The sequence below is a fragment of the Pseudorasbora parva genome, chromosome 8 (genome assembly GCF_024679245.1).
Source record: "Pseudorasbora parva isolate DD20220531a chromosome 8, ASM2467924v1, whole genome shotgun sequence".
NCBI classification, from domain to species: Eukaryota; Metazoa; Chordata; class Actinopteri; order Cypriniformes; family Gobionidae; genus Pseudorasbora; species Pseudorasbora parva.
The window spans coordinates 31,478,218-31,504,979 of NC_090179.1; the positions used below are offsets into that span (position 1 = coordinate 31,478,218).

General features: G+C 35.7%; 2 protein-coding genes across 5 annotated transcripts; both read left to right on the forward strand.

The window, feature by feature from the left end:
- The first annotated feature begins 12 nt into the window (after window positions 1–12).
- Window positions 13–13,362, forward strand: aldh3a1 (aldehyde dehydrogenase 3 family, member A1). Of its 3 annotated transcripts, XM_067450920.1 has the most exons (11): window positions 13–162; window positions 6,722–6,893; window positions 6,978–7,209; window positions 8,716–8,801; window positions 8,891–9,099; window positions 9,446–9,563; window positions 9,702–9,843; window positions 9,923–10,089; window positions 10,163–10,262; window positions 11,276–11,535; window positions 12,251–13,362. In XM_067450920.1, the coding sequence occupies exons 2-11, from the start codon at window positions 6,738–6,740 to the stop codon at window positions 12,263–12,265; spliced, it is 1,485 nt and encodes a 494-aa protein (XP_067307021.1). In that variant the 5' UTR covers window positions 13–162; window positions 6,722–6,737; the 3' UTR covers window positions 12,266–13,362. The 3 variants fall into 3 exon arrangements, with proteins under 3 accessions (XP_067307021.1, XP_067307020.1, XP_067307022.1); XM_067450919.1 differs by lacking the exon at window positions 12,251–13,362 and having other exon boundaries at window positions 11,276–12,243; XM_067450921.1 differs by lacking the exons at window positions 13–162; window positions 6,722–6,893; window positions 8,716–8,801; window positions 12,251–13,362 and having other exon boundaries at window positions 7,088–7,209; window positions 11,276–12,243.
- A 1,093-nt stretch (window positions 13,363–14,455) lies between these two features.
- guca1c (guanylate cyclase activator 1C) lies at window positions 14,456–25,977 on the forward strand. Of its 2 annotated transcripts, none has more exons than XM_067450923.1 (5): window positions 14,456–14,560; window positions 18,142–18,357; window positions 22,414–22,563; window positions 23,424–23,511; window positions 24,561–25,977. In XM_067450923.1, the coding sequence occupies exons 2-5, from the start codon at window positions 18,163–18,165 to the stop codon at window positions 24,689–24,691; spliced, it is 564 nt and encodes a 187-aa protein (XP_067307024.1). In that variant the 5' UTR covers window positions 14,456–14,560; window positions 18,142–18,162; the 3' UTR covers window positions 24,692–25,977. The 2 variants fall into 2 exon arrangements, with proteins under 2 accessions (XP_067307024.1, XP_067307025.1); XM_067450924.1 differs by lacking the exon at window positions 14,456–14,560 and adding an exon at window positions 17,676–17,896 and having other exon boundaries at window positions 18,004–18,357.
- Window positions 25,978–26,762: the final 785 nt, after the last annotated feature.

The window sequence follows — 26,762 nt, forward strand, 5'->3', positions numbered from 1 at the left end:
AACCCCTTTGTTTGTCGTGTGGGTTAAGCCGTACGGATGCGCCGCCCTCTGATGAACATAAAAACGCGGTTGTGTTTTAGTCTCCCGCGACATCACGACAACGGAGCCGTTACATATTCAGCTCAGCATTCAGCTATTCTGAACCTTTAGGAACGATTTGATGTAAGTATTGCTACGTTTCTTGAATGGTTGGATGACCTTCACAAATAGATATCCTAAAGTTCTTTACATGTACTGTGTGCACGTGATCTACTGTCTAAACGTAAACAAAAGAATCTTAAGTTTCTCGTATTTGTTTATACAGTATTATATGGCATGCAAATATAAACATGTACGCCCATTAAATTCCACCGGTAATATTTGTGCTCATCTTTCATTTGAAAGTCTTAGTTGTTGATGTATTTTAGTTAAGTTTGGAAGAATTTGTGCACATTGTTTTGATTTTGTGTGAAGACTGAAGATGTGTTTGTGGGCGCTGTAAACATAGAACAAGATAAGATTATTGCAAGTGGTACAATTGTGGCAATCACTGGCAAGAGGGGATCCATTTTTTTTTAAAACATATAATTCCAGAGAAGACATAGAAGTCAAATTCCACTATAAACACCTTAAAGCTTGATGATGAAATCACATACTTTAATTTTTGTATACTTATATAACATTTTGCCAGAAGTATAAATAAATGAACAATGTAGACTTAAAGACCTTTGTCAACATTGTTTTCATAATACACAATAAAATCCTTTAATGTAAAATAGTATTTAACATTTACTAAATTAAAGATAAATTCTGTCAGTTCCCCTCCAATAACTGTACAATCTAACACATTCATCATCAAATCTTTCTCACTTTTACAGAAAGCATAAATCATCCATATCATAGTATCTTGAAATTAACGATTTAACTGTAAATTATTTTATTTTAGTTGTATTATTAATACAGTATTTAAAGAGGCTTAACCAAGCTGTCTTCCAATTTATATTATAAATAATAGTTCCAACAAATATTTTCATCTAGGTGATATTTTATTATGTGTTTAGAAAATAGTACAAATATGTTTAATGCATTTTTTAATCAATCAATTCAAAACTTTTATTAACTGTATTAATATCAATTTTGGGTTTTGTCAGTGACCAGTTAATGATTTTTTGAAGGATAATAAAACGTAATATACAAACAAAAAATACAATATTAGTAATGCTATCTTTAACATAAATCAGATTTACAGTTAGAGCCATGTAAATCATCAACTGCAAAATTCTTCCTCAAGCCAAGAAAGCCCTGCTGAGAGTTACAAGCTATATGTGTCTGCTCCAGAAAAAATCCTATCATATCTTTAAAAAGAAATCTGGTAAATAAAAATGAGGTCTTATTTGACATCTAACATCAAATACGCAACAGAAAAACACAAATTAAACAAATACTAACAAAATGTTACTTATTAACAGAGAATAGGTTAATTAAAAGAAAGGCACTCCTTAAGGAAAGCTCTTTTCACAGAATCAATCAGTGGCGGCTGGTGGAAAGTTTTCTGTAAGGTTGTTTAAAAAAAAAAAAGCAAACAGAAGGAAAACATTAAGACTTATATTAGAATAGACTATTAGAATATTATATTTAATAGACATTAAATATTGTTTTACCAAGTCCAGGAATAAGTTTGAGGATGATTCTCACAAATATGTATTTTCTGCAAGCTTTTTTCAAGGTAAATAAAAACTTTTTCATTGTTGTAATTGACAATTTATGCATACAGTGCAAAAACAAAAACTATGAGGAAAACATCATTGTTACATGTTTGTTTAGGTCCAAACAGGACCATGGAGATGCCAACAGACCACTATACCAACTGCCTTAACATTGCAGCATTACAGATCCATTTAGAACTATTTAACACAGCGAAATACTAATCCAATAAAAACATTCAGAGTGTGTCATATGGCGATTTGAAAGCGGCTTGAACAGTGAACAGTAATTACTCTGTATATAAACTTGTATATTGAACACCAGACATGTAATCATACGGAAATGTGCTAATTGAAAAAGCAATGACATAATTAACTGGTCCTATAGACTGTTAAAAAGATGGATGGCACACCTTCACTCTCTTCCACTGTAGTAAGTGAGGCCGCCGGTGTCCAAATAATGGCGCTGCATCTTGAGAGTCTGTGCAGTAGCAAAGTGGAGCCGTGATATCAAGGTCCTGCCCATAGACCGCTCCTGCCTAATCAATCACATGCCCCTGAACTTTCTGTGAAATAAACAGTAACGGAAATGTAGAAATTAAAGTTAAAGCTTCAATCTCCGCCCGAAGTTCCTGAAAAAAGTCAGTTGGTGCCTCAGTGACTACTTTGTTCAGAGAAGTTGTCAATTTTAGCTGTCCATCATAATGTCACACTCCTGTAACTAACTAAAACCAAACTGATTTGAAGAACGAACACCTGAACTAACAGCCTAAAATGACAGAAACTATCTTTGGAAAAAAATGTATTTGTGTAATTTGCTTGTTTAGTTCTTGTCCCATTACATTACATGGAGAGGGTGGGGTTTATTAGCAATGCTGCATCCAGCCACCTGGGGGCGATCAAATCTATTTGACCTGCTTCGAGCAGAGCTCAAACCGGAATCTCCGGCCTGGGATAATGGTCACTCTTATAAAGGGGTGGTCATACTGCACTTTTCGTTCCATTGACTTCCATTCAAACACATTTGAATGTGTCAGACCAGAAGCGCAAGGCAAGCTAATGTGAAAAGTTTCGCATTTCACTGTATTCCAAAGTTCAAGCTTGGTAAACTGAGCTGTGAATTTGCGAATTTGTGACCAGTAGAAGATCGATATATCACGCTGTGACCTCTTGGCAGTATAAAAAAATTGCAGTAAAGTAGATTGTATATTTTTTACATTTTGATTGTAGTGCTGTTTGTTATATGTTAAAGTCATGTTAATAAAAAAGACACTTCAGAGAGTAACGTCATATCACGACTGTTGTAGTGTGCAATATTTCAAAGTTTAGGACGCTAAAGGTCCGCAGCGCCTCTAGAGTCTGTGCATTGAGTCCAGGGGAGTGAGGTTTACGCACACACAGTTCTTACTATCTTATATTACACATACATGGTTTGTTGCACATTAATAATTATAGACCCACACCATTAGTTTTTACCTTGATTACAATCTTCATGGTGAGATACTTGTTTGGTTTACTTAGCCCCTAGTACTACAGACTAGTCTTGGCATTAGCAGTGGTTGGTTTGGGGCGATACGATTTGAGGACACTGATTGGCTAAATGTTTTTGTCATTATCTTGAATGTGTTCACAGCAGTTGGCTTAACTGCCAAATAATAAACCTTCTGTGGACTAATTCTCTTATGGCCCCAGAGTTATACTTGAGACATTCGTACAGGCAGAAGGGATATCAGAAAAAAACATATTTACACATGATTTTCTATAATTTCATAAACAGCAATAAACACTATTGGGGGAACATATCAAATCATATTTTGTGTGTGGCTCAGGGAGGGTGGTGTCCTGAAGCCCTGTATTGGCCAGCTGCCACTGATGTCAACAGTATGTCTGACAAATCAAATGATCAGAATAAGCCTTATATTTGGGATATTTGAGTAAATTAAGTGAAGTTGATCATTTCACCCTGCCCTTGAATAAAGGGTCTGCCTCCAACCAGTGGCGCCTCCAGAAATTTTTCATAGGGGTGGCCAGATGGGGCCACTTACAATCTTGGGGTGGCACACCAAAACTAGAAACCATAATTTCAGAATTGTATTCTACTGGTGTAGTAAACCGGCCTGTAGCACGTCACGACACATAATTCTGCGTCGTCTTTTACAAAAATTTTTTTTTTTACTTATTTACTTACCAGTAGTCTTCGTCTTCTAACGTTAACTTCTTTTGAAATTGTTGACTGACGGGCATGAGCTGACCTGTTGCTGTCTGAGCGCGCAAAGTTTATTAATAAGTCTATTAATTTATGAGACTCTTCAGTTCAAATTATCCAGTACCAAAATAATAATACTCTTTATTTTCCAAGTTCATAAATGATTTTCAAAACGGATTTGAAAAAAAAAAAAAAAACATACACACAAAATGACTTATTTTAAATATAAAATACATATATAAAAGTCTTGGGCATGTCAAAGATTTGTAACAACTTTAGCTTTGATGCATTGTTAGTTTTTGTGCAGCATCAGATTTTTTTCTCCCTCATTTACTGTTTGTGGCTGTTTTTGCCCCATTGACTTCCATTATAGCCACAAAAAAATTATTGGAAAGCCATGACACCATATACTCATGCATTCTTGGTTGTTGGTGGTTTTCCCCTGTTGGGAAGAGGTAAAATGTGTAATTTTTACAGTTGATAACCAGGTGGCACCATTAACCCTTTAGATAGGCCTGTGCTGAAGAACAAAAGAAGAAGCTTCGTTTCTGGTATTTGTATAGAGTATAATAACTGCATATAAATGAGGGATTAAAAAAATGTAAATCTGATGCTGCACACAAACTAACAATGCATCAGAGCCAGTGTTGTTACTAATCTTTGACATGTCCAAGACTGTGATAAAAGGTCAAAAAATATCCAGTCCACAATCATGTGTATTTTGTGTGTATGTTTTTTTTTCCAAATCAGTTTTGAATCCGTTTTTGAAAATAATTTATGAACTTAGTTAAAGAGTTAAAGAATGATAAGAGTGACAATGAAACAATGACAGCAGCTCAACAATAAACATGGAATCAAGTATGTAAACTTGCAACAGAACACATTTTAAATAATTTTACTTTTGATGATTTTATTTATTTCTAAAGATCTCTTTAGTAGCCTGTATTGGTGTACTTTAAAGGGATAGTTTACCCAAAAATGAAATTTCTGTCATCATTTACTCTCCCTCATGATGTTCCAAACCTGTATGAGTTTCTTCGTTCTGTTGAGCATAAAATAATATATTTTGAAGAACGTTTGTAACCAAATGTTTGCTTTGGGGGCAACATTGACTTCCATGGTAGGAATGTTTCTTCAATACATCTACATAAAGAAATGCATACAGGTTTGGAACAACTTGAGGGTGAGGAAATTATGACAGATTTTTCATTTTTGGGTGCACTGTCTCTTTAAGCAGTCATTCTGAACCAGTAACCACTTTACTGACAATTCTGAAATTCAAAAATGTTTAATCCTCTTTATTAATTTACTATTATGACTATATTATTATGTAATTATTTGTCACATTTTAATCTAAATATTTTTTAAATATAAAATTGCTAAATGATAAATTGATACCATTAATAGGCTATAATCTATTATTTAACAGTTCTAATATCTAGAAAAATAAGTCTGCCAAGCTCTGATAATGTATGAAATATTATATTATCCATTAAAAAAACAATAGGCCTACCTTTAGTTCACGGATTAGTGTGTCATCGCATGCTTTCAGTCAGACAGTCTGAGACACTGAAATGCTTCTCTGCAAAGGGTGCAGTTTGTCTTTGGTTCATCTTAAGTTACTGGACAGACCCACTCATGATACCTTTTTTCTATTCAGCCCTATATCTGGAAATCCTCTTGCGTTCAAACTGTGGACGCGAGCTCGACATGTTTTTAAAAAAACGCGCAAGTTTCCAGCGCATGTTCTCGAGACTCCGTCGCTATGGCAGCAAAGCGCCGCTAAAACGCAATCTTGTGCATCGCGTCCGTATTGGTTTGATACGGGACGCGTCATTTTGCTTATTCTAAATATTGATTGGGACTAGTACCTAGCGTCACCCCCAAACCTACGCCATGGCCAGCGGGGTGGCCAGTGGGGTGGCCAGGGGTTGGCCAGGGGTGGCCGTGGCCACCCCTGGCCACCCCCTGGTGGCGCCACTGCCTCCAACAAACGTCATCTTTCCTTCTGTGCTGTTGAACCGATTTCACGATCACTTCTCAAAGTCCTCTTGAAATGATAGACCGTTATCTTTCAGATAGGCAGAGAATGAGAAGCCGTTTTGACTTTTATTTATTCACAGTATTTATATTCTTGACATCAATAATTGAATTTTCAGTAGTGAATTGTCACCATAGGCTGCCATTCAAATTCAATTGTTGATATCAGGAATTGAATTGCTACTAGTAAAAAATATATTTTTTGATATCATGAATGTGATTGTTATTAAAGTTCTGCTATTATATTGATGTCAGGAATTGAAATGTCGATATCAAGAATAGGTAGACTGGGTAAATCACTGGCTCATCCACCTGGTGCGCTATTGTCTGGTTTAACATGATGACAGATAGAGAAGCGATGGGTCGTTGTCTGTTGGTCACGCATCTTGTAGTCTGATTGGTTGAAGGATTATCCAATTGCCTAAAGAGTCATTCAAATAATGCCAGTGGATCACGCCTCTTATGCAGTAGAAAATACAGAGCAGACTCCCCATAACAATGTTCAATTTTAAATTGAGCTTGGTCTGGTGATAGCCAGACACAAGTATTGGCATTTTAACTCGTGAAAATGTAATTGTTGATGTGAAGAAGTAGCTTTTTTGTTTTGTTTTGTAACTAGTGAAAATTGAATTGTTGATATATCATGTGAATGAATAGGTGAAAAGTCAAAATCTGAAATAATTTTATTGTTGACATCTCAAATTTGGCTGTCCTCTGTTTATGCAGTTCACAATATTCTCTTTTCCCAATGCAATTTTAGTTGACTTAGCTTTTTTTTCTTCTTTTGTTTCAGATTCAGGCCTGTACAAATGGAAAAGCATGTTGTGGATGGGTTGAGGGAGGTCTTCCAGTCGGGCAGATCCAGACCTCTGCTGTACAGAAAACAGCAGCTCAGAGCCCTGCACCGGCTCATCACTGAACACCAAGCTGACATTGAACAAGCTCTAAAACAAGACCTCAACAGGGTACAGCAGCCATTCTGAAAGAAATATATTCCCTTTTAGGAACACTGAATGTTTTTAATCTTTATTGTCACTGTCATCAAACAGAATACGTATAACACTTCACTCTTTGAGCTGATCGGCATTGAGAATGACATCAAGTTGGCAGAGAGTGAGATGGCAGACTGGGCAGCTCCTCGTCCTGTGAAGAAGAATCTCAACAACGCACTTGATGATGTTTACATAAAGCCTGAACCTTTGGGTGTTGTGCTGATAATTGGAGCCTGGAACTACCCTTGGGCCCTAATCCTGCAGCCCCTCGTCGGAGCCATTGCAGCTGGTAATAGTCATTCTAATATTACAGCCAACATGAAACTTTATTCTACTTCCACAATGTAAAGAAACAAAAATAACTAACAAACAAAACAAAATGTTGGTTGGGACTTGATTTTATCTATTGAAAATTTATTGGAATATAAAAGGTTCATAAATCTAGTAGGATGAGTAGAAGATCAAGGGTCAGATTTACTAAACGGCAAATTAGCATGAGAGTGCAATTCCAAAAAAAAGGGTAGATGGAAGTGTAAAGTTAAGCATGTGATCTACTGATGATGCACAAATGAAAGAACACAGACGCAGCCAGATCTTTAATGAACCAACACAATCTACCAAAAACAATGCAAATTAACATCTGGTTTACATTTTTTTTAGGTGTAAAATAATAGTGCAAATGCCAGTAAATCATCTTGCATGATTCATGTAAATGCCCTCCTCCCATAAATTTTGCATGTGAAAGTGAAACTCCAACAAATGCATATGTAACGCCAGCCATAAAAATAAATCTTGTCTATGCGTTTTCAGTGATCATTTTTTTACTGTGTCTTTAGTAAATCCTGACAGTAGATTTGTAATGCCAAAAGAGCCAACAGAAGCAGTTTAGTAAATCTAGTCCTATAGCTGATGAAAGTTCAGTCATGACAACTTTTATTGATAAGAGTGGAAGTAGGATTGATTTTTGGAGGATTAAATCTGCTATATTATTACTGGCATGAGCAAAGTTTACTGCTCAAATGTCCTCGGGGGCTACCTAAAAGTGGAAAACGTACTCACTGTTCATTCACACGACAGCAGGATTATGGGGGCCTGAAAACACAAGCTCTTGAAAACAGGCATCAAAGTGCAGTCTCCATTAAATTCGAAAATCCAATCCAAAAATTGTGATCGTACAGGCGTACTACATGCTCAGTCTATAGGTGTGAGGTTTCTCTTTACAAGGTGACATTTCTAACTACTGGCCTGGCTTGCATAATAAAACATTTTTAGTCGTATTTGATGATCTGTGTGAATGGTGATTGCTTTGACAATGTTGTCATCTGTTTTTAGTAAATCTTTGTCATGTAAACATACCCTCAGAATTACAGGGATTAGTATATAGGACTACAAGTAGAACGAACCCGCTGTAACCGATCTGGGCAGGTGGTTCTGGGGAGGAGGAGGGGTAAAGAAAATTCTTATGGCCACAGTACTGAGCTGGACGAGGTCAGGAAGGTAATCAAAAAGGTTGCATAGGGAAGAGAGAATGATTAACTGTGCTTCCAGCTTAAAATAACCATTCTGCTACCAATCAGCTTTTTTTTTTTAAATGACAGACCAATGCATTTGTTTCAAAGGTGGACCAAGTTATAATTTTAAATTAAGATTAAAGACTAGGCACTTGCATTTAAGAAAGTAAATGGTGTTCGACTTCATGTTCTTTTAATCTCTTTTAGCACACTGAGAAGTATCACCAACACTAAATGGGATTTAATGGGACCCACACTGTTTTTCACTTCCTCTTATTATTTAGGCAATGCAGCGGTGTTGAAGCCATCTGAGCTGAGTAAGCACTCTGCTGATCTTATGAAAGAACTGCTTCCTCATTATCTTGATAAGGTCCATTAACACATGTTTTTTTTATATTCAGCCTAATGTTTGTTGTAAATTCTTTGAGAACAGCTTGACAAACTTTTGAATCATTTTAGGAGATGTATCAAGTGGTGACAGGTGGGGTTCCAGAGACCCAGGAGCTGCTGAAGCAGCGTTTCGACCACATCTTCTACACTGGGAACAGCACTGTGGGGAAACTGATTATGGAAGCAGCTGCTCATCATCTCACTCCAGTGACTTTAGAACTGGGTGGGAAAAGCCCTTGCTATATTGACAAGAACTGTGACATTGCCGTGGCATGCCGGTAATATACAGTTTTATGTTAAAAAGATATTTCAGCCAAAATAAAAATTCTGTCATTATGGCATTGCATTCATATATATATAAAAGTTTTTTTATATAATTGTTTTTTATATATAATTTTTTTTGTGTCAATTTTGTAATGATATATTGTTGAATACAAAATGTATTTTGTGCATGTCAATGGAGTCAAGTGTTTTTGGACCCCATTGACTTTCATTTGAATTTTTCATGTGAGTGAGAAATGTATGACATCATTTGAATTTTCTATATTCTAAGTAGTTTAAAGCTTCTGGAAATAAGATAATCAGTTAAAATAACAGCTTTCCGAATGTCCACCTTTATTACAGACGAATAACCTGGGGGAAGTTTGCAAATTGTGGTCAGACATGCATTGCACCCGACTACATTCTGTGTGAGCCAAGCATCCAGGATAGAATAGTTGAAGAGATTCAAAAAACACTGCAGGTGTGTACTTACATTTTATATATATATATATATATATATATATATATATATATATATATATATATATATATATATATATATATTCTTCCATTCACACATTGGTAGTTTGACCTGACCTAGAATCTTAACCCATTTCAGGAGTTCTACCAAAAGGACCCTAAAAACTCTCCAGATTACTGCAGAATTATTAACACACGTCACTTCGACAGAGTATTAGCTCTGATGAATGAATGTCCAATTGCCCTAGGAGGAGAAAGTGATCCCTCACAGTGTTACATAGGTAAGATCAACTTTATTGGCAATGATAAAAGTGAGATTACTCATGAGTTGACTTTGATAAAAGCTTCCTTCTCCACCAGCTCCTACAGTCCTGAGGGATGTTTTGCCCCATTTCAAAATCATGCAAGAAGAAATCTTTGGACCTCTGCTGCCCATTGTCACTGTTAATGGCTTGAGTGAGGCCATCAATTTTATCAACACAAGGGAAAAGCCTTTGGCGCTCTATGTGTTTTCCTCTGATAAAACGGTATTTTGATTACCCAGAAATTCTAATTTTAAGTGAATTTCATTATCTCCAAGTTAATTTTTCTTCCATTTAGGTGATCAAGCGAATGTTAACAGAAACCACCAGTGGAGGAGTGACTGTTAATGATGTCTTGATGCATTACACTGTCGATTCCTTACCTTTTGGAGGTGTGGGTAAGCAATCAATACAAAATCACTCAAGACAAATAATAATGGTAAAATAATGGTAAGGATGAATTTGGGAAATACAACTTTTGATTTAGAAAGTATTATATTAAATGACACATAGTGAGAGTAATTATATCTGTATGAATGAGAAATCACGTAATGCTTCAAACATCACTAAAATCACTCAATTTAGGATGAATATAATGGTAATATACAACTATCAAATTAATTAAGGAAACAAACTATTTATATACTGTTTCAATGAAAGGGTAAACATAGTCTGCAACAATGCTTAGATAGGTGGTATGTATCAAAGGAACATCCACATGGATGGCAGGACCCAAGGTTTCCCAGCAGAACGTTGCCCAAAGCATCACACTGCATCCGCCATCTTAGCCTAACTTCTTCCCACAGTGGATCCTGGTGCCATGTATTCCACAGGTAAATTACGTACACGCCCTCAGCCTTCCACGTGATGTAAAATAAAACATGATTTCTTTAGACCAGGTCACCTTCTTTCAGTGCTCTGGTCCAGTTCTGATGCTCACCTGCCCACTGTTGGCACTTCTGCCGGTGGACAGGAGTCAGAATGGGCACCCTGACTGGGCTGTGGATATGCAATTTAAGCTACAGTAGTTTGTTTGTTTGATCAAACCACACGGGCCAGCCTTTGCTCCCCACGTGCATCAGTGAGCCTTGGCCACCCATGAACCTGTCACCGGTTCACCACTGTTCCTTCCTAAAAACATTTTTGATAGATACAGACCACTGCAGACCGGGAACAGCCCAAAAGAGCTGCATTTTTGGAGATACTCTGATCCAGTCGTGAAAATTTTCCTGCTTCTAACACATCAACTTTGAGGACAAAATGTTGACTTGCTGCCTAATCTAGCCCTAACATGTGCCGTGATGATAAGTTTGATATATATAAAATGGTTACATTTCTTTGTAATGATATATTGACCTGTTGACCCATATTGACCATCTCAACTCTCTTTTCTCCCGCTCTCTTTTGCAAGGAAACAGTGGAATGGGCAGATATCATGGGAGACACACGTTTGACCAGCTGAGTCACCATCGTGGCTGTCTCATCAAGTCTTTTGCTATGGAGAGTTTGAATGACGCCCGTTACCCCCCACTGACAGCAGCCCGACTGCGCAAGGCCAAGTTTTTCATGCAGCATCGCTTGTGCAGCTGTAGTGCCGTGTGTGCGTGGGCCATCATCGCCACCATATTGGCAGTTGGACTGCTTGTTGGTTTAATAGTTGTGCTGATTGAGGTAAAAGGTTTTAAAACTTATACCATGGCATTGTTGAATTCTTGATTCTGATTAACACACTTTCATGTGTGTTCTTTACTGTTGGAATAACACCTGCATTATATTACAAGCATTTCTAAGCAATTATATAATCTGGTGGGCTGATTTATTTTGGGGACCTGAAAACACATACTTTTGAAAACGGGATTTAGAGTGCAGATTTTTGGACGATACCGTTATCGTCTATGAATAAACAACAAAAATGTGAAAGTGTGAAATAATCATGGGCACGCGCGTCTATAGGGGCGTAGTTTTTTTTTTAAAGTGACATTGCCAACTACTGGCCTGGCATGCATAATAGCATTCAGCATATTTAGTTTTTGCGGATTTGTGTGAATGGGGATCGTTTTGACAACTTTGTCATCTGTACAATAATCATATGCGTTTACATGGATTACTGAAAATTTTGTGAACATCCATGGGGGAGTTCTTTGAATCACCATTTTGTGATGACATGTTTCATTGTCATTATTAATTGATGCATTTTGTGTCATAGTTTTGTACAGTTTGTTTCTTTCATGGTTGTACAACTTTCTTTCATGGTTTGTCTATTTGGTTAATGAGTATTTTCCAACAGACTGCGTTTGGATCAAGCCTTGCTTAATTACTGAATATTATTCCACTGCTCTAACAATGCATCATTGTTCATAATCACTGTTCCTTTCTACTTTCACAGGAGACTCCAGTTTGAAGCAACAGATCCCTCTGCATACACTGCATTTTATTTAGTCAGTTTTAAGTCATTTTGATATGTAATAATACTAGATACTATAGATACTTTTATCATTTTATTTAGTACAAATATTGAATATTTGTATCATTCTCATTCAGAACAGTGTTTAAAGTGCATTTACTTTCTAATTGATTTGCTTTCTAATGCTCTAGAAACACAAACTATATTTTAATCTTGTTAAAACAAGTGAGAAGGTTTGTACGGTTTGTCTTTGCTACTGATGCAGAGAATTTGTGCTGTTGAACTGCTGAATCGTGAATCGTCATGTAGCAGTACAATGCTTGCATTGTTCTCCAGCTTATCTTCTTTATGGAGAGCTTTAGCACATGAGATTTCGTGTACATTTATTTTAAGTTTTTACTCATTCATTACGATGTCAACAAAGAAAAATATTGTTTATTTGCACCTTGAAAAATGTTGATTGAATGTGATTCAATGATGTTGCCAAGTTATGCTTTATTATAGTCTTGGAACAAATGTAACAGGCTTTCATGAAATAACCAGGCTTAACCAGCAAAATGCAGATTAATATAGAATGTAAGGGCAAATATATATAGCCTGCATACTAGTGAATTTCTCAGATTTTATTTGTTATAATATTATTCATGTTTTGTCTAAAACAAGTAATATCAAAAGGGTATATCTAATATAAAATAATGTCAGTTATTTAAAATATATTAAATTAGAGCATTTATGTTATTTATTTTTGTATTTGACATTTTACATTCATTCAGCCTGATACAAGGCTTAAAACTAGTCCCAGATTAAAATGCATGTTTAAGATGTTTTAATTAAAAGCAATTTGCACTGACATATCTTAAAATAGCCTATAGCATTGTTGTCCTAAGATGCACACCAGTGAAGATGTCTAAGCCCTCACTGTGAAACCAGGCCGTGGTCTATTTTTTTATTTTTCTTCAGTTCATATCTACAATACCATTACCATCAATATTCAGCAGATGTTGCTCTAGTTATAAACATCAATTGTAAAAACAAGATGACTGCATCTACATGAGATGTTGAATCAATTCCTAATTAAATCAACAATTAAAATCTGTTAAAGTCTTTAAGTTTATTCCTACAGCTGATCCACATGCTTCTTCCTTAAACATTAATGAACATACCTTTGGCAAAGTGTCAAGCACTTCTCAACCAACGCTGTGTTGCAATTGATTCCAAATGATTATGCTAGTAACATATCAGTAGGATTTCAGCACAATAAACATTCAGATTTTGTTTTTCAAATAAAGAACTTACTTGTTTTATTTCTTCATATCTTTTTACATAACTGGTGACAATATTTCTCCATATCTTTTTAGATAGCTGATACCAATCACAGGTTTGTTAAATAGTTTGCCAGGATTAGGTAAAGGGAAAAGAGGTTCCACAGTTTGCATGCTATATGTAAAGGAAGAAAGATCTTTTTGAGAATGAAATACATGAAATGATGCAATATTATACAAAAGATATGAAACCAACTAATTTTGTGTGAAAACTAGAATGGTGATTATCGTATTCCGATTTGCGAGTAATTTACAGCACAAGAGTACGGTGGCCCAACGATTAATTTTGTCTACATCTGGTGGCCATTTTCATGAACTACAGTCTGGTATAGGCTATATTAGCTGTGTCTCATTTCAGAAGGCTGCGCCCTCCGGAGGTCGCATTTGAAGGGTGCATACGTCATAAGACCGTCTCATTTAAAAAAAAAAAGTGAGTAGGACACTTCGAATGCATTGCGTCCTTCTTTTACATGAATTCGGAGTGTGCAAGAGGTGTATCCTTCACGGCTGGAGATAACCCACAATTCTTTGCGTCTCGTCATATTTTTTTTTATATTATATGAAAAACCGGCACCACCGCCAGATATACATGCAAGCGTGGTGTTTAAATTAAGTAGTTCAAGCTTTTTTTATTTTTTTTATTTTTAAGCTCTACCTCAAACAGATAGTTGTGGTAAACAGGATTACAACTGTTTAGTGCATTTTAAACGTTTAGAACAGTACATTGCTGTCAAGACAAGAAACATTTCATAGTCATTTTCAAGTTATAAATAATTTTCATTCATATAAACTTGCGTGAGAGCGCAACGAGGCTGAACTTGTTGGCATAGCAACGAGATACTTCCTGCCTGTGTGTCTTACGAAGGATGTCTCGTTTAATTCTGATTGAGGACACTCCGTATACTTCGTCCTACACAGGATGTGTCCTCCGGAGGACTCAGCCTTCGAAATTTAACGAGATGAGACACAGGTATTGTTTTGTTTCTGGCTGGTTATATGTTGGTGCTGTGCTTCTGAATGAGGCAAAACGTGGTTGTTTTTAGTATGTCAGTGCCAGACCAACACCTAAAGCAGGGTGGGGTCGTGTGGAACGTTGATCCTGGAGGGCCACTCTTGCAGAGTTTAGCTCCAACCCTGAAAAAACTTTAACTTTAGTAATCCTGAAAACCTTAATTAGCTTCAGATGTGTTTGATTAGCTAAACTCTGCAAGGGATATGTTCCCCACCCTTGACCTAAAGGATGTATAGAATGAACATTGGAGAATATATATATATATATATATATATATATATATATATATATATATATATATATATATATATATATATATATATATATATATAACACACACACACAATTAAATATTATTGATTACACATATTTGCATAAAATAGAACTAAAACATGAGGATAGAATGATTAACAGTAAACAGCAAAATTATTATTTGAAGATTGGCAGGGTGGCATGCCTTGGCCATGCCATCTGTCCAATTAATCAACTGTACCTCTTATTTAATCCTGTTTTTATTCATAGAATAAAATTCCTGAGCAAATGACTTAACTTTATTGGAGAAATGTTTTCAGAACACAAAGTATGTAAAACTCATAATATTGTTGTTAAGCATTATTGTTGATTTCTCAATTTTAAAATAGTTATAGTAACTCACGTTTTATTTGCACCACTAATTATTTGAAATTATCCTAAATAATAATAATTATTATATTTCTATAATATTACAGAATGTTTTTGATTATTATCATTATAGATGGCATGGGTTCCTTTATGAGTGTACATAGCAGGGGATATTATTGAAGAAGCCCCATGAATTTCAACAGAATGAATGTAATCTGTTTTGGAAATGGTTAATCGGCTGAAGTAAGATTTACTATAATGGGAACACTGATCTTTGATAGTCTGATTTATCCGCTGCATCTGATCTCGGTGTGGTGACACTTTGTGATCCTGAGTGGATCATGTACATCAGAGGACCCGTGTTGGATATGATGTGTGTCTGGCCCTAGAGAGGGTCACTTAAAAAATTAATATAAAAGCATTAACTAGTTTTAATAGATATGAAGCACACTAGGACCCTATAAATATGAAAAATCGAGTGAGATTATGACAATTGTGATGTCATTTCCACCACATATCCATTTTTCTTTTTTAAAGATTTGTATCTACTTGTTTATCAAACATACAAAAGTCACTTGGTTTCCATCCAAACATGAAGATAATCTTTTTAAAGTTGAACAGACAAAAACAAACTAATTATGTGTTTCCATCAAGTTGTACCAGTGGATAGCCTAACATAGAATCAGCTCCCTAGTTCACAGTACACTGATTAGGGAGGCATCCCATTGACTTATGTCCTGATCAGTGCCCTAACTACTGAACTAGGGAGCTGATTGAGATTGAGATGCACCCCCAATCAACATAAATAAAAATAAAACACCATCAGTGGAAACAGCCGATTAGTCACGTGGGTTTAATTTTTGCTACTTCAGAATTTATTCTGCAAATGTTTGCATCTCCAACTTTAAGTTGTTGAGAAAATCATCACATTGCTATTTTTGGGGTAGGCTACTTTTGTTGAAAAGACCTGGCAACCCTGATCTCCCATTATTTGCATGAACGCTTTCTCGCCAAGTCAAAAACCACTTGAAGCAAGCGTGAAACTTTTGTCAATAGGATTTTTTTTTCTCTTGAAATTTGCCATTTCCATTGCCAAATTCCTTCCACCTGTGCGGATTTTGGCATATTGCATAAAAAAACACTGGAAGGCCAATGTGCATAAATAAAATAAAATAAATAGCAAAATGTTTTTATTTTTTTTGTAAACCCAGCCTGATCTGCCGGTTTTTCGATTTCAACCAGCAACTCCGTCTGGAAACCTGTACATTCATTTCTACTGCTTCTGTTACACTTTTGTTACAGAAAAAATCACAGACTGGCTTATCCACCTGGCAAGATATTGTCTGGTTTAACATGATGACAGATAGAGAAGCGATGGGTTGTTGCCTGTGTTGGTTACACCTCTTCTGGTCTGAATGGTTGAAGGATTATCCAATTGCGTACAGAGTCACTCAAATAATGCTCGTTGATCACGCCTCTTGAGCATTAGAAAATACAGAGCAGACTCCCCAGAACAATGTTCAATTTTAAATTGAGCTTGGTTTTGGTGATAGCCAGACAAGTTCAGTATAATTACCTGCGAGAACTGTCTTACGCGACAGCGTTCATCCGCCTCAGAAAGCTCACATGACTTTGTTTATTGCGTTTTGCTTTTCCTACTTTTCTTACTTATCAGGAAGTGACGAATTTGTTCTCTTCGACTGATTGGATTGAAACGATGCTTTATTGTCATTTTAACCACAGAATAATAATCATCTCAATAGAACATTGTGACAGACGTTGAGATGTGGTCGAAATGTTCCTATTAAACAGGTTATTACTGGAATTCTTAACATCGTCATATGAGTTGTTTCTAAGATTATTACACGGAAATACTAATTTAGATTTCCTTCTTCAAAATGTCATGTTTAATTCAATATGTTCCTTGCTATTATGTGTAATTAATTGTGACATTTACTTGACTTCGCCATTTTATTTTGAGTGTTACAATTTGTCCTATTATAATGTTTGTAATGTTTGCTTGCTGCCACAAACAAAACAAAAAAAGTGTTTTTAGGGTGTTTATATACAGTTGCAGTTATTTTTAGAATGTCACTATGTGGTTACTCTGGTGTTCTAAATGTTTTCTATAAGGACAGTGTCCACTAGATAGTCTAGTCTGAAATTGCAAGTCTTCGTTTAGAAAAGTATTTCCACACCTCTACTTAACAAACTATAATTCATGTCCATAGCACAGATGGTGCTGGATAAAGTGCCAAATCAAAATATGAACAATAACAATAGTAATACTTACTTTAATTAAACATAGTTTTATATAGAGTCAAAACATTTATTAGGCCTACTTAAGTGACTTAGCAGAGCTCTACTATAACTTGCTACTTGGTACAGTTCAAAATCTTTGCTTCTTAAAATATCCTCCTCCCTAGTTGTTCCACAATTTGGTCGACTCAAATATAGCCTTCTCTAAAGGGTTTTCCCATATGAGAACCCTCTGGTCAATTACATAAGCTTGAGAAACAAGTTGCAGTGGGCGGGGTTTACTCAGTGCGGCCTGGAATATTAAAGCTTTTTGGCTGACCTCTCTATGGAAAGTAATTGATCATTCTACGATAAGCCTTCTAAGAGAAGGTCAGGAGGTTCAGGATCACGGCAAATCATGACCGAGGACGAGCAGTAAGTCCATCACTAACATTCCAAGTTCTCTCTGTCACCCGTAGATGTCCTTTAGTTCTTGGAAGGGTTCAACAGTTATCCAATTAAAGGGTTATCTCTCCTTTTAGTTGCCTAGTCTGTAGGGCTTTAGGATTTGTGCCGTCATCAACAGTCAATCCCGCTTGGAGCCGCGGCACTCCTCACATCTCACACTCTGCTACTGCTGGACTTCTGGATTTGACACGCCGCTTCCACATTTTATTCAGAAAGAGGTCCTCTGAGGAGTTATGGGTGCCCACGGATCCAGCCTGGATGAAGTCTTGGCTGAGGACATGCACCACTGGTACAACAAGTTCATGAGGGAATCGCCTTCAGGTCTCATCACACTTTTTGAACTCAAGACCATGCTACAGATGCAGGGGATGACTGAGGAAGCCAGCAGCTATGTGGACCAGGTCTTCTTCACCTTCGACATGGATGGGGTGAGAGAAACTAACATCAATGTGTGAATGGTTGGGTATATAATGCACATCGGCCATTCAATTGAGAGAGAGAACACCAAAATCCGACTAAGCTTGGCCTATTATAATGTTAATCAGAGTAATTATACGATTCATTAATCAAATCACATCAATATTTCCTGAAAAAAGTGTAAATGTAGGGAAAAAAAGACCCTACAATATTGTAAATCATGAAATCATCGAAAGTCATTTCCACATGAATGAACATAAGCTTATTATACTGGCCTAAAGTCCACAGGAATCCCCTTGACAATCCAGTTAATCTGTCTGAGGTATAGGCTACGTCCACTTTAATCCAGATCAATTTGAAAACGCAAGATGCTCAAGGTCTTCATAAACAATAACACGTTTAGTCATGTGATGCATATTGTAGCCATAGTTGGATCAGCACCGTTGTCTTGCTGTTCACTTTCACAATGTTGTTAACATAAATGTTACTTTGCACGTCTTTGACTGAAAATGTACTCGCAATTGCCGAAATATGTCAAATGCGTATTCAACGTTTGTTAAATGACGGTAATTTTGAGGGCAACCTCAAGTTATTGATAGAACGTTCCGCTAATAAGATGATCGTGCCATGAAAACGGCGCAAAATGTATATCTGCATTATGTATCATCTCAGTGAGCTTATGTTATGTTTTATTCATGCACAGTAAGGTGACTTAAACATTTTTATTTTGAAAATGCTTTAAAACTCTAAAGCCTAAAGTATAGGCCTACTTCGGATTTTACGCTAAGGTACATCTACATTGCACAATATGCTAAATTCAAAATTAGCATACTATGTAGTCGGGTTTTTCAAACTGCGTGCTGTGTGCTCAGCTCAGCGCTAACTGACTAACTAACCTTAACAATACACCAAAAATCACACTATAAGTGTATTAATAACCATTGCAAATAGCAAACAGTTCAAAATTCAAAATAAACTTTAAAACCAAAACAAAATTGATATATATGAAACTGTAACAAATGTTTAACACTTTCTAACTCTTATACAATCTTTTATTGTATAATGTTATTTCTGTTTGTACCTTTGGAAATGCATCTTATCTATCCATGGGGTAGGCTAATTATTTAACAATTTAGGCTCATTTTGAGCACAGATTACTGTATGTGCTTTCTGCCCATGTAATTGTTGCATGTGTTATTGTTTAGTTATTTTTTAATTCAGTTCATTCGTTATATTGGCATGACTGAATGGTGGAACTTTAGTGAACGTTTAATTTTGTGTTCAAAACAGTCCCCACCCTGTTCAGGCCTGTTATATTGTACATACAAAAAGGACTTTGATTTAACATGATGAGTTAGTATATGACCTTATAGGTTAATGGTGTCTCTTTTGATAATTGATGATAACAGTGCTCTGCTCTGTCCAGGTTATGCTCTTCATGGCTAAAGTTCCAGCATGCCACAAAGTAATGAGTGTAGTTTGCAGTCTCATCCGTTGGTGAAAATAGTCATAGGATTGCTCTGGTAACCAGTAGGCGATGTCAAGTATAGATCTCTGCAGGACAGCAATAGGAGTTATCAGATCAGTGGGTGACCGTGTCGACCGTGTTACCTTATTTGCCCACGTCACAGTGAGGGTAGGGTTTAGGAGTGGGGTTAGGGGAAGGGCATTGTTTTCATTGCATGATTTATAAACACCCACAAATTTAGAAATGCCCACTTTTGAGACTCAGATATGTTGTTTTGTGGTTTGTTGGTATATTTTGCGGGGTGGTTTGGAAAGTGCTGTGAAACATTGACATTTCCGGGGACAGCGGGACTGTCCCCAGAAAACAGGGATGTCTGATCTCCTTATCGGTAAGCTAATTATAATTTGGGTTTAATGGAGAGTGAAATGAAACAACAACTCCTTAAATTTAAGGCATAGGTATCTAACATTTTCCCCTTTTCGCTGGGTCTCACAAGCCTTTCAAAGTAAGTTAAAGGTGCATTCACACTGTGTCATAATTATGAGATTATGAGACCACTTTTAAAAAGCAGTCAGGTCCTTGTAAAACTCATAATTACAACTTGAACGCTGGTAATTACGGCATGGTGTGAACACAGCATCTATACATTGTGTAATATTAAAATAGGAGTAAAAAACAACAACTAATTAACACTACTGCGAGGGTATTTCTAATACAACGGCTGAGGGTGTAATGCCAAATTTCACATTATTCTCTCTTCTAATAGCTGTAATCAATCTCTCGATGTTTAATCTTTCTCCTCTCTTTAGGTAAGTCGTGAAAACGCTATCATGTTTTTTCTTTCTTTTTGCTATTGGAGCAAATAGGAATACAAAAAATATGTTTGCTGTCAACCCCCTATTCACTGCTATGTTTACCCAACTATGACGATTTCCGCTTCTGAGATCCCCGGAAATGTGATAAGGGTCCTCACAGGCGCATTAAGTGGACTTTTTAAGCACTCAAATCACATGTGTATGGTGTGTGCTGATGAAAATCATCAAATAGTGTGTCAGGATAAAAGCTTTTAATATTCAGAAGACTCCTGGTGATTTAGATAATGAGTTTAATAAGAACAAGAGAACAGCTCTTGATGCAGTTGCTTCACTTAAAACTAAAAAAGTATTCTAAAAAAAGGTAATTCCTTGGACGACAAATCAGACCATGAAACTTAAAAGAGAGTAGAAGTGCTGAACGAAGTTGGTGTAAAGCTTAATTAGAAATACCCCTTAATATACTCATTGAAACTCTTAAAATTATAACAAATAAATCCACAAAAAAACAAGACAAGCTTACTTTTCAAACCTAATAAATGTAAATATTAATACCTGATTAAAACCCTGATCCAGAATACGATCAAAATGGAGGTTTAAAGTTTTAATTTGGAGACTCGAAAGGTAGTAACCAAACTGAAAAAATCAACTTAGTCTCTCTCTTTTTAAAAGTATCTTTAATTTAATATCCAATGATATCCCAGAGATGGTAAATCATTCCCTACAGCTTGGCATTTCCCCTTCCGATCTTAAATCTGTGCTAGTAAAACCAATGTATAAAAAGGGCATTCAGACATTTTAACTGCTAGTATTTATAGACCCATTTCAAATCTCATATTTTTAAGTTAAATATTTTATTATTTATTTATTTTAATCAGATGAATACATTTAAATGCAAATTCCAAATGAGAGATGTTTCAGTCTGGTTTTAGAAAACACCATAGTACAGAGACCACAAATTACATAAGAACAGAAACTGTCCTCCTGTTCTGGTGCTGCTTGACTTAAGAGTGCTGCGACTCAGACAGTAGATCACCAGATTCATTTAAATAGATTAAGCGAGTATGTTGGCCTATCTGGAATAGTTTTAAATGTTTTTTTTTTAGTGGAAGTATCTATTTGTATCTATTAATAACCATATCTGAACCATTTCGTTCTCTGAGCAACACAGAAAAATGAATGTTAGCAGACTTGACTATTGTTTGGCCCTCGTTTCTGTTCTACCAAGGACAATAATTAGTCCAAAATACTGCTGCTCGAGTATCTACATAGACCAAGAGAGAGAGCACATTACATCTATTAAGTAAATTATAAGTCATTACACTGGTCACCTGGTCACTCCATATCTCTCAAAAATGCTTTAATTTTTTAAAAGTCTGGCCTTCCTGTAATGTCTTATAATGTTTTATTTATTTTATATTTTAATCCTTATAAGCTTTATTCTTCTTAATGAGTCTATTTGTATTTCATTTTCATGCTAACTATTGTATCTAATGTTTCTTTCTTACCTGGCAAAGCACCTTTAACTGCTGTGATTAGTTTAGAAAAGTGATATGAATACTATATGAATAATATTAGCTTGCAGTCCGTTCCATTACGGTTTGCCTCATCTCGGTTTTTCAACGTAACAACACATTCTGTCTGAAAGGCTATAAAAAAAAAAAAAAAAAAAAAAAAAATATATATATATATATATATATATATATACCATACCATTGCACATGATAACATATCGTATACTCATATATTTCTTTCTTTCTAATGTTCATCCTTTTTTCTCTCCTCAGGATGGCTATATAGATTTTGTAGAATATATCGCAGCTGTCAGTCTGCTACTGAAAGGAGAGATAAACCAGAAACTGAAGTGGTACTTCAAACTCTTCGATCAGGATGGAAATGGCAAGATTGACAGAGATGAAATGGAGACCATATTCAAAGTAAAGTATCCATTTTTCCTGCACTCCGTGATCTCTATGCCGTACAACCACTTGTTCACACTAGAGTTCTGTTTTAAAGGTGCACTATATTCACAGTTAGCCATGATTCATTTAATCCACAAGCACAAGTGCCCAGTAATAATGAAGATAAAGTGAGTAAAATTTGACTGGTCATGTGACCTCCATGAGGTGACTTGCTTCATGTAAAATTAAACATTTGCAATCTTCTGTTATGACTGCAATACTCCTCTCTTTTGGATATACAAATATTTGGTAATACTTTATAATAACTTTCAGTCAGTTATTAGTTAATGATGAACTATAATCATTTACGAAACATGAGTACACATTCATAAATGATTAATAAGTGATATGCTAAACTCTTATGAATGTTTTTTTAAATCCTATTACATCTGTCCACGGCAGACAATTATTTAGACAGTTTTGTACCTCTTTATTGTTTAAATAAGACAAATTGGTCAAGTTGTGTGCATGATCGCTTGCAAAAATGAATGTATTTTAAATAGCCAAAATGTACACTCTGGCCATATTAATGTTAATTAATTTTTAATATGATGTTTTAATTTTCATTTTAGTTAAAGTTGTATTAATTTGGTTGTTTTTATATTATATTATTTTATTTAAACTATGAAAATGTTAATTGTTTTAGTTTTAAATATAAAAGTTATAACCCTGCTTACAAGTTATTAATTTTTGGATACGTAACTTTTATATGATGGAAGAATCTTTCTGAAGCCTGACATGGTTCAACAGCGAGGGAAATTAGGCAGGGCTACTAAGAGAGTGATGTTAGAAAATATAAAATATTAATTCAGTATTTATTCATCTTTGCCATGCAGGCCATCCAAGACATTACCCGGAGTTATGACATCCCTCCAGATGATATTGTGACTCTGATCTATGAGAGGATTGATGTTAATAATGAAGGTAAGAGCTGCTATAAATCACAGCTACTTACACATTGTCAGTGTCACAACCCTATTTACAGTTGTGAGTCTTGAAAGGTCCCGTCTTGAAGTCTGTATTAATATGGGCTTTAAGGAGTAGGCCTTATAAAGCCCATATTCTCTCATCATAGTGACAGTGACCAAAGTAATATCAAAGATGGCGACATCCATAAAACTGAAAAGTCTTATCACTTTTGACATGACAAGAGTCCAATCGGGCCGCGAGTTTATTCGTCAAATTAACCTTAACCGACAGATCTAAATCTAAAACCTTCATGGCACACATCGTCGATTTTAGTTACAGAGAACAAAACCACACATAAAAACCCACAATAAACCCTAGACATGCGTTTGTGCATTTCCATAATGTGATGTGAAATAGATTGCTTTTGTTGTTCTTCACATTATTGAGAATGAGAGTTTGAGAATTAATGGAAAATAATTATATAAAAATATCCGTTATAAAATAATAACACCAGAATTATTATAGTTAATTAAAACTTAAGCCATTAAACAAGTGTTTGAATTTTAACAAAATATTAAATATACTTATTTTATTTCAGCTAATTTCCAAGGAAACTTGTTTGAAACATGAAAAATGTTGGGTTGTTTCAACCCATGCTTGAATCAAATATGGGCAAACCCAACTGCTGGGTTGAAAAATGTAATTTAAAAAAAGGCAAACAGCTGGCTTTGACCATATTTGACCCAAGCATGGGTTGAAACAACACAACATTTTTTAGAGTGTACTAAAATAATTAGAGACAAAAACAAAAAACAAAACAATAACTAACAAACACAACACAGTTACTTGAAAACTTGACTGAATTTGAGCTAAAGGAAACTATAAGTAATTAAAAACAAGATATTATAATAAAATGTCTAATAATTAAAATGTTACATATATCATACTTGGTGTGAACAGGCATTTTTAAAGGGATAATTTTGTATATTTTTATTTATCACGTTTTATATATAATATAAGGAGAAAAAAAATGTAATTAAAATATAATGTCTATGCTTTGACAGGTGAGTTGACATTGGAAGAATTCATCACAGGGGCTAAAGAACATACTGATATTATGGAGATGCTCACCAAGATGATGGACCTCACACATGTCCTGGAGATCATAGTCAATGGGCAGAAAAAGAAGGAGTGACTGCCAATGTATGACACATTGGACGATAAAAGGATCCCCTCCTAATTGAAGATGATCAACTCTGTGGCTGGAATGTGTAACACAGACTCAATAGAGTGTGAAACCTGCTAGCAGCATCTCGGAGGTGGACATGAGCGATCATCAAAATTTGTGATTGTGTCCTTAAAACACTTTCTCTCTGTCTCTGTGCCTCAGATATCTAGAAAGCGGAGCTCTCTTTCCCCTCTACTTTTAAGCGCATCAACTCTACAAGTCTGAAAATGTCATTCTTGCAGGAAGAAATTACACAAGAGGAGATGAATCCATGGTTTAAAGCTATGGCAGTGTTTTTCATAAAAGTGTTTTGTCATACTGGTTAAAACTCATCACATCCTGATCGCAATCGATATCAGAAGTGGTCTAAATATTAAAAACAAAGACATATATTTTCTGTGGAATTTCAGGACCAAAAAATGTTTGTCCAGACATTGCATTCGGTCCGAATGGCATCGGTAGGATGTCCTACCTGCCTGTCAGTATATGTATTTCCATACCTCCGCACACCTGCTCGCACAGATATCACACATCATCAGCGTGAACACGAGGCTATGCAGAGTCACAGAACGCTGCAAACAAACAGCAGCCGCCACCTTTTACAGTTCTTTTACAGTTTATACAACGAGTATACGTTGCTTTCACACCATGTCATAATTACCGTAATTAAGAGATGGCAACCTGTGGCGCTCTACCTGTGGAGCTGTTCACATTCTCAGACTCGGAATTATGAGTCATGGCAAAACAATCAACAACGAAATTCATTTGCAGTAGTCACGTGGTGCAAGTCAGAGTTCTTTAAGCTTTTTACATTCATTATTATTGTAATGTTAAAGATAGCTCAAGGACACATATTCAAGGAAACCATTTCACAAATAGCAGTTTGAAAAGTTTTCAAATTGAACTATATAAAAAAAAGCAACATGATGCTATAGATATACTGTTCAAAACGAAGACTACAATTACTAGGGCTTTCGGGTTGTCTGATGTGAGTGAGTGTCATGAACTTGGGCATCAAGAAAAGTGAAGCTGGAAAAAAACGGCTTGAAGCCCAAGTTTACTACTGAATAAATCTGAATAAACATTCAAGATTTAAGACTTACTATAAGTGTCGAAATACTGTTTCAGGGGACGCTGTGTATGGAGGGGACAGTATTATAAATAATTGTACAGTTTTTCTATTGATGTATGTAATCTTCATTCTGTCTTTTGAGATTTTGTGCTGAATCGTAATAGACAACTTGCAATTCTAACTTGTAACCATTGCCTTATATCAATAAATGCAATCTAATGCACATTTGGACTATTGATTCCTGTCATCACTGTTGCTTTAAACTATAGAAAATGACCTTTATTTTTACCTAAATTTACCTAAATAAATTAATGGCACTTATAAAAAAAAAAGCATCCATTTACACTACCTTATAAATAAATTTCTGCAGTTATTTTAAAGTAAACAAACTACAAAGCTAAATACACTGACCAGTCATAACATTATGACCTAATGACAACATTATGATCTAATTATAACATAATTTATAACATTATTCCTAATATAGTGTTTGTCCCCTTTTTGCTGCCAAAACAACCCAGGCTCATCGAGGCATGAACCTCACTAGACCCCTGAAGGCGTGCTGTGATATCTGGCACCAATATGTTAGCAGCAGATCCTTAAAGACCTGTAAGTTGCGAGGTAGGGGCTCCCTGGATCGGACCACAGATGTTCTATTGGATTGAGATCCAGGGAATTTGGAAGCCAAGTCAACACATCAAACTTTTTGTTGTGCTCCTCAAACCATTCCTGAACCATTTTTGCTTTGTGGCAGGACGCGTTATCCTGCTGAAAAAGGTCATGAGATTGTTTCCATGAAAGGGTGTACATTGTCTGAAACAATGCTTAGGTCAATACTTGTCAAAGTAACATCTACATGGATGGCAGGACCCAAGGTTTCCCAGCAGAACAAGCATCACACTGCCTCTATCAGCTTGCCTTCTTCCCATAGTGCATCCCGGTGCCATGTGTTCCCCAGGTAAGTGA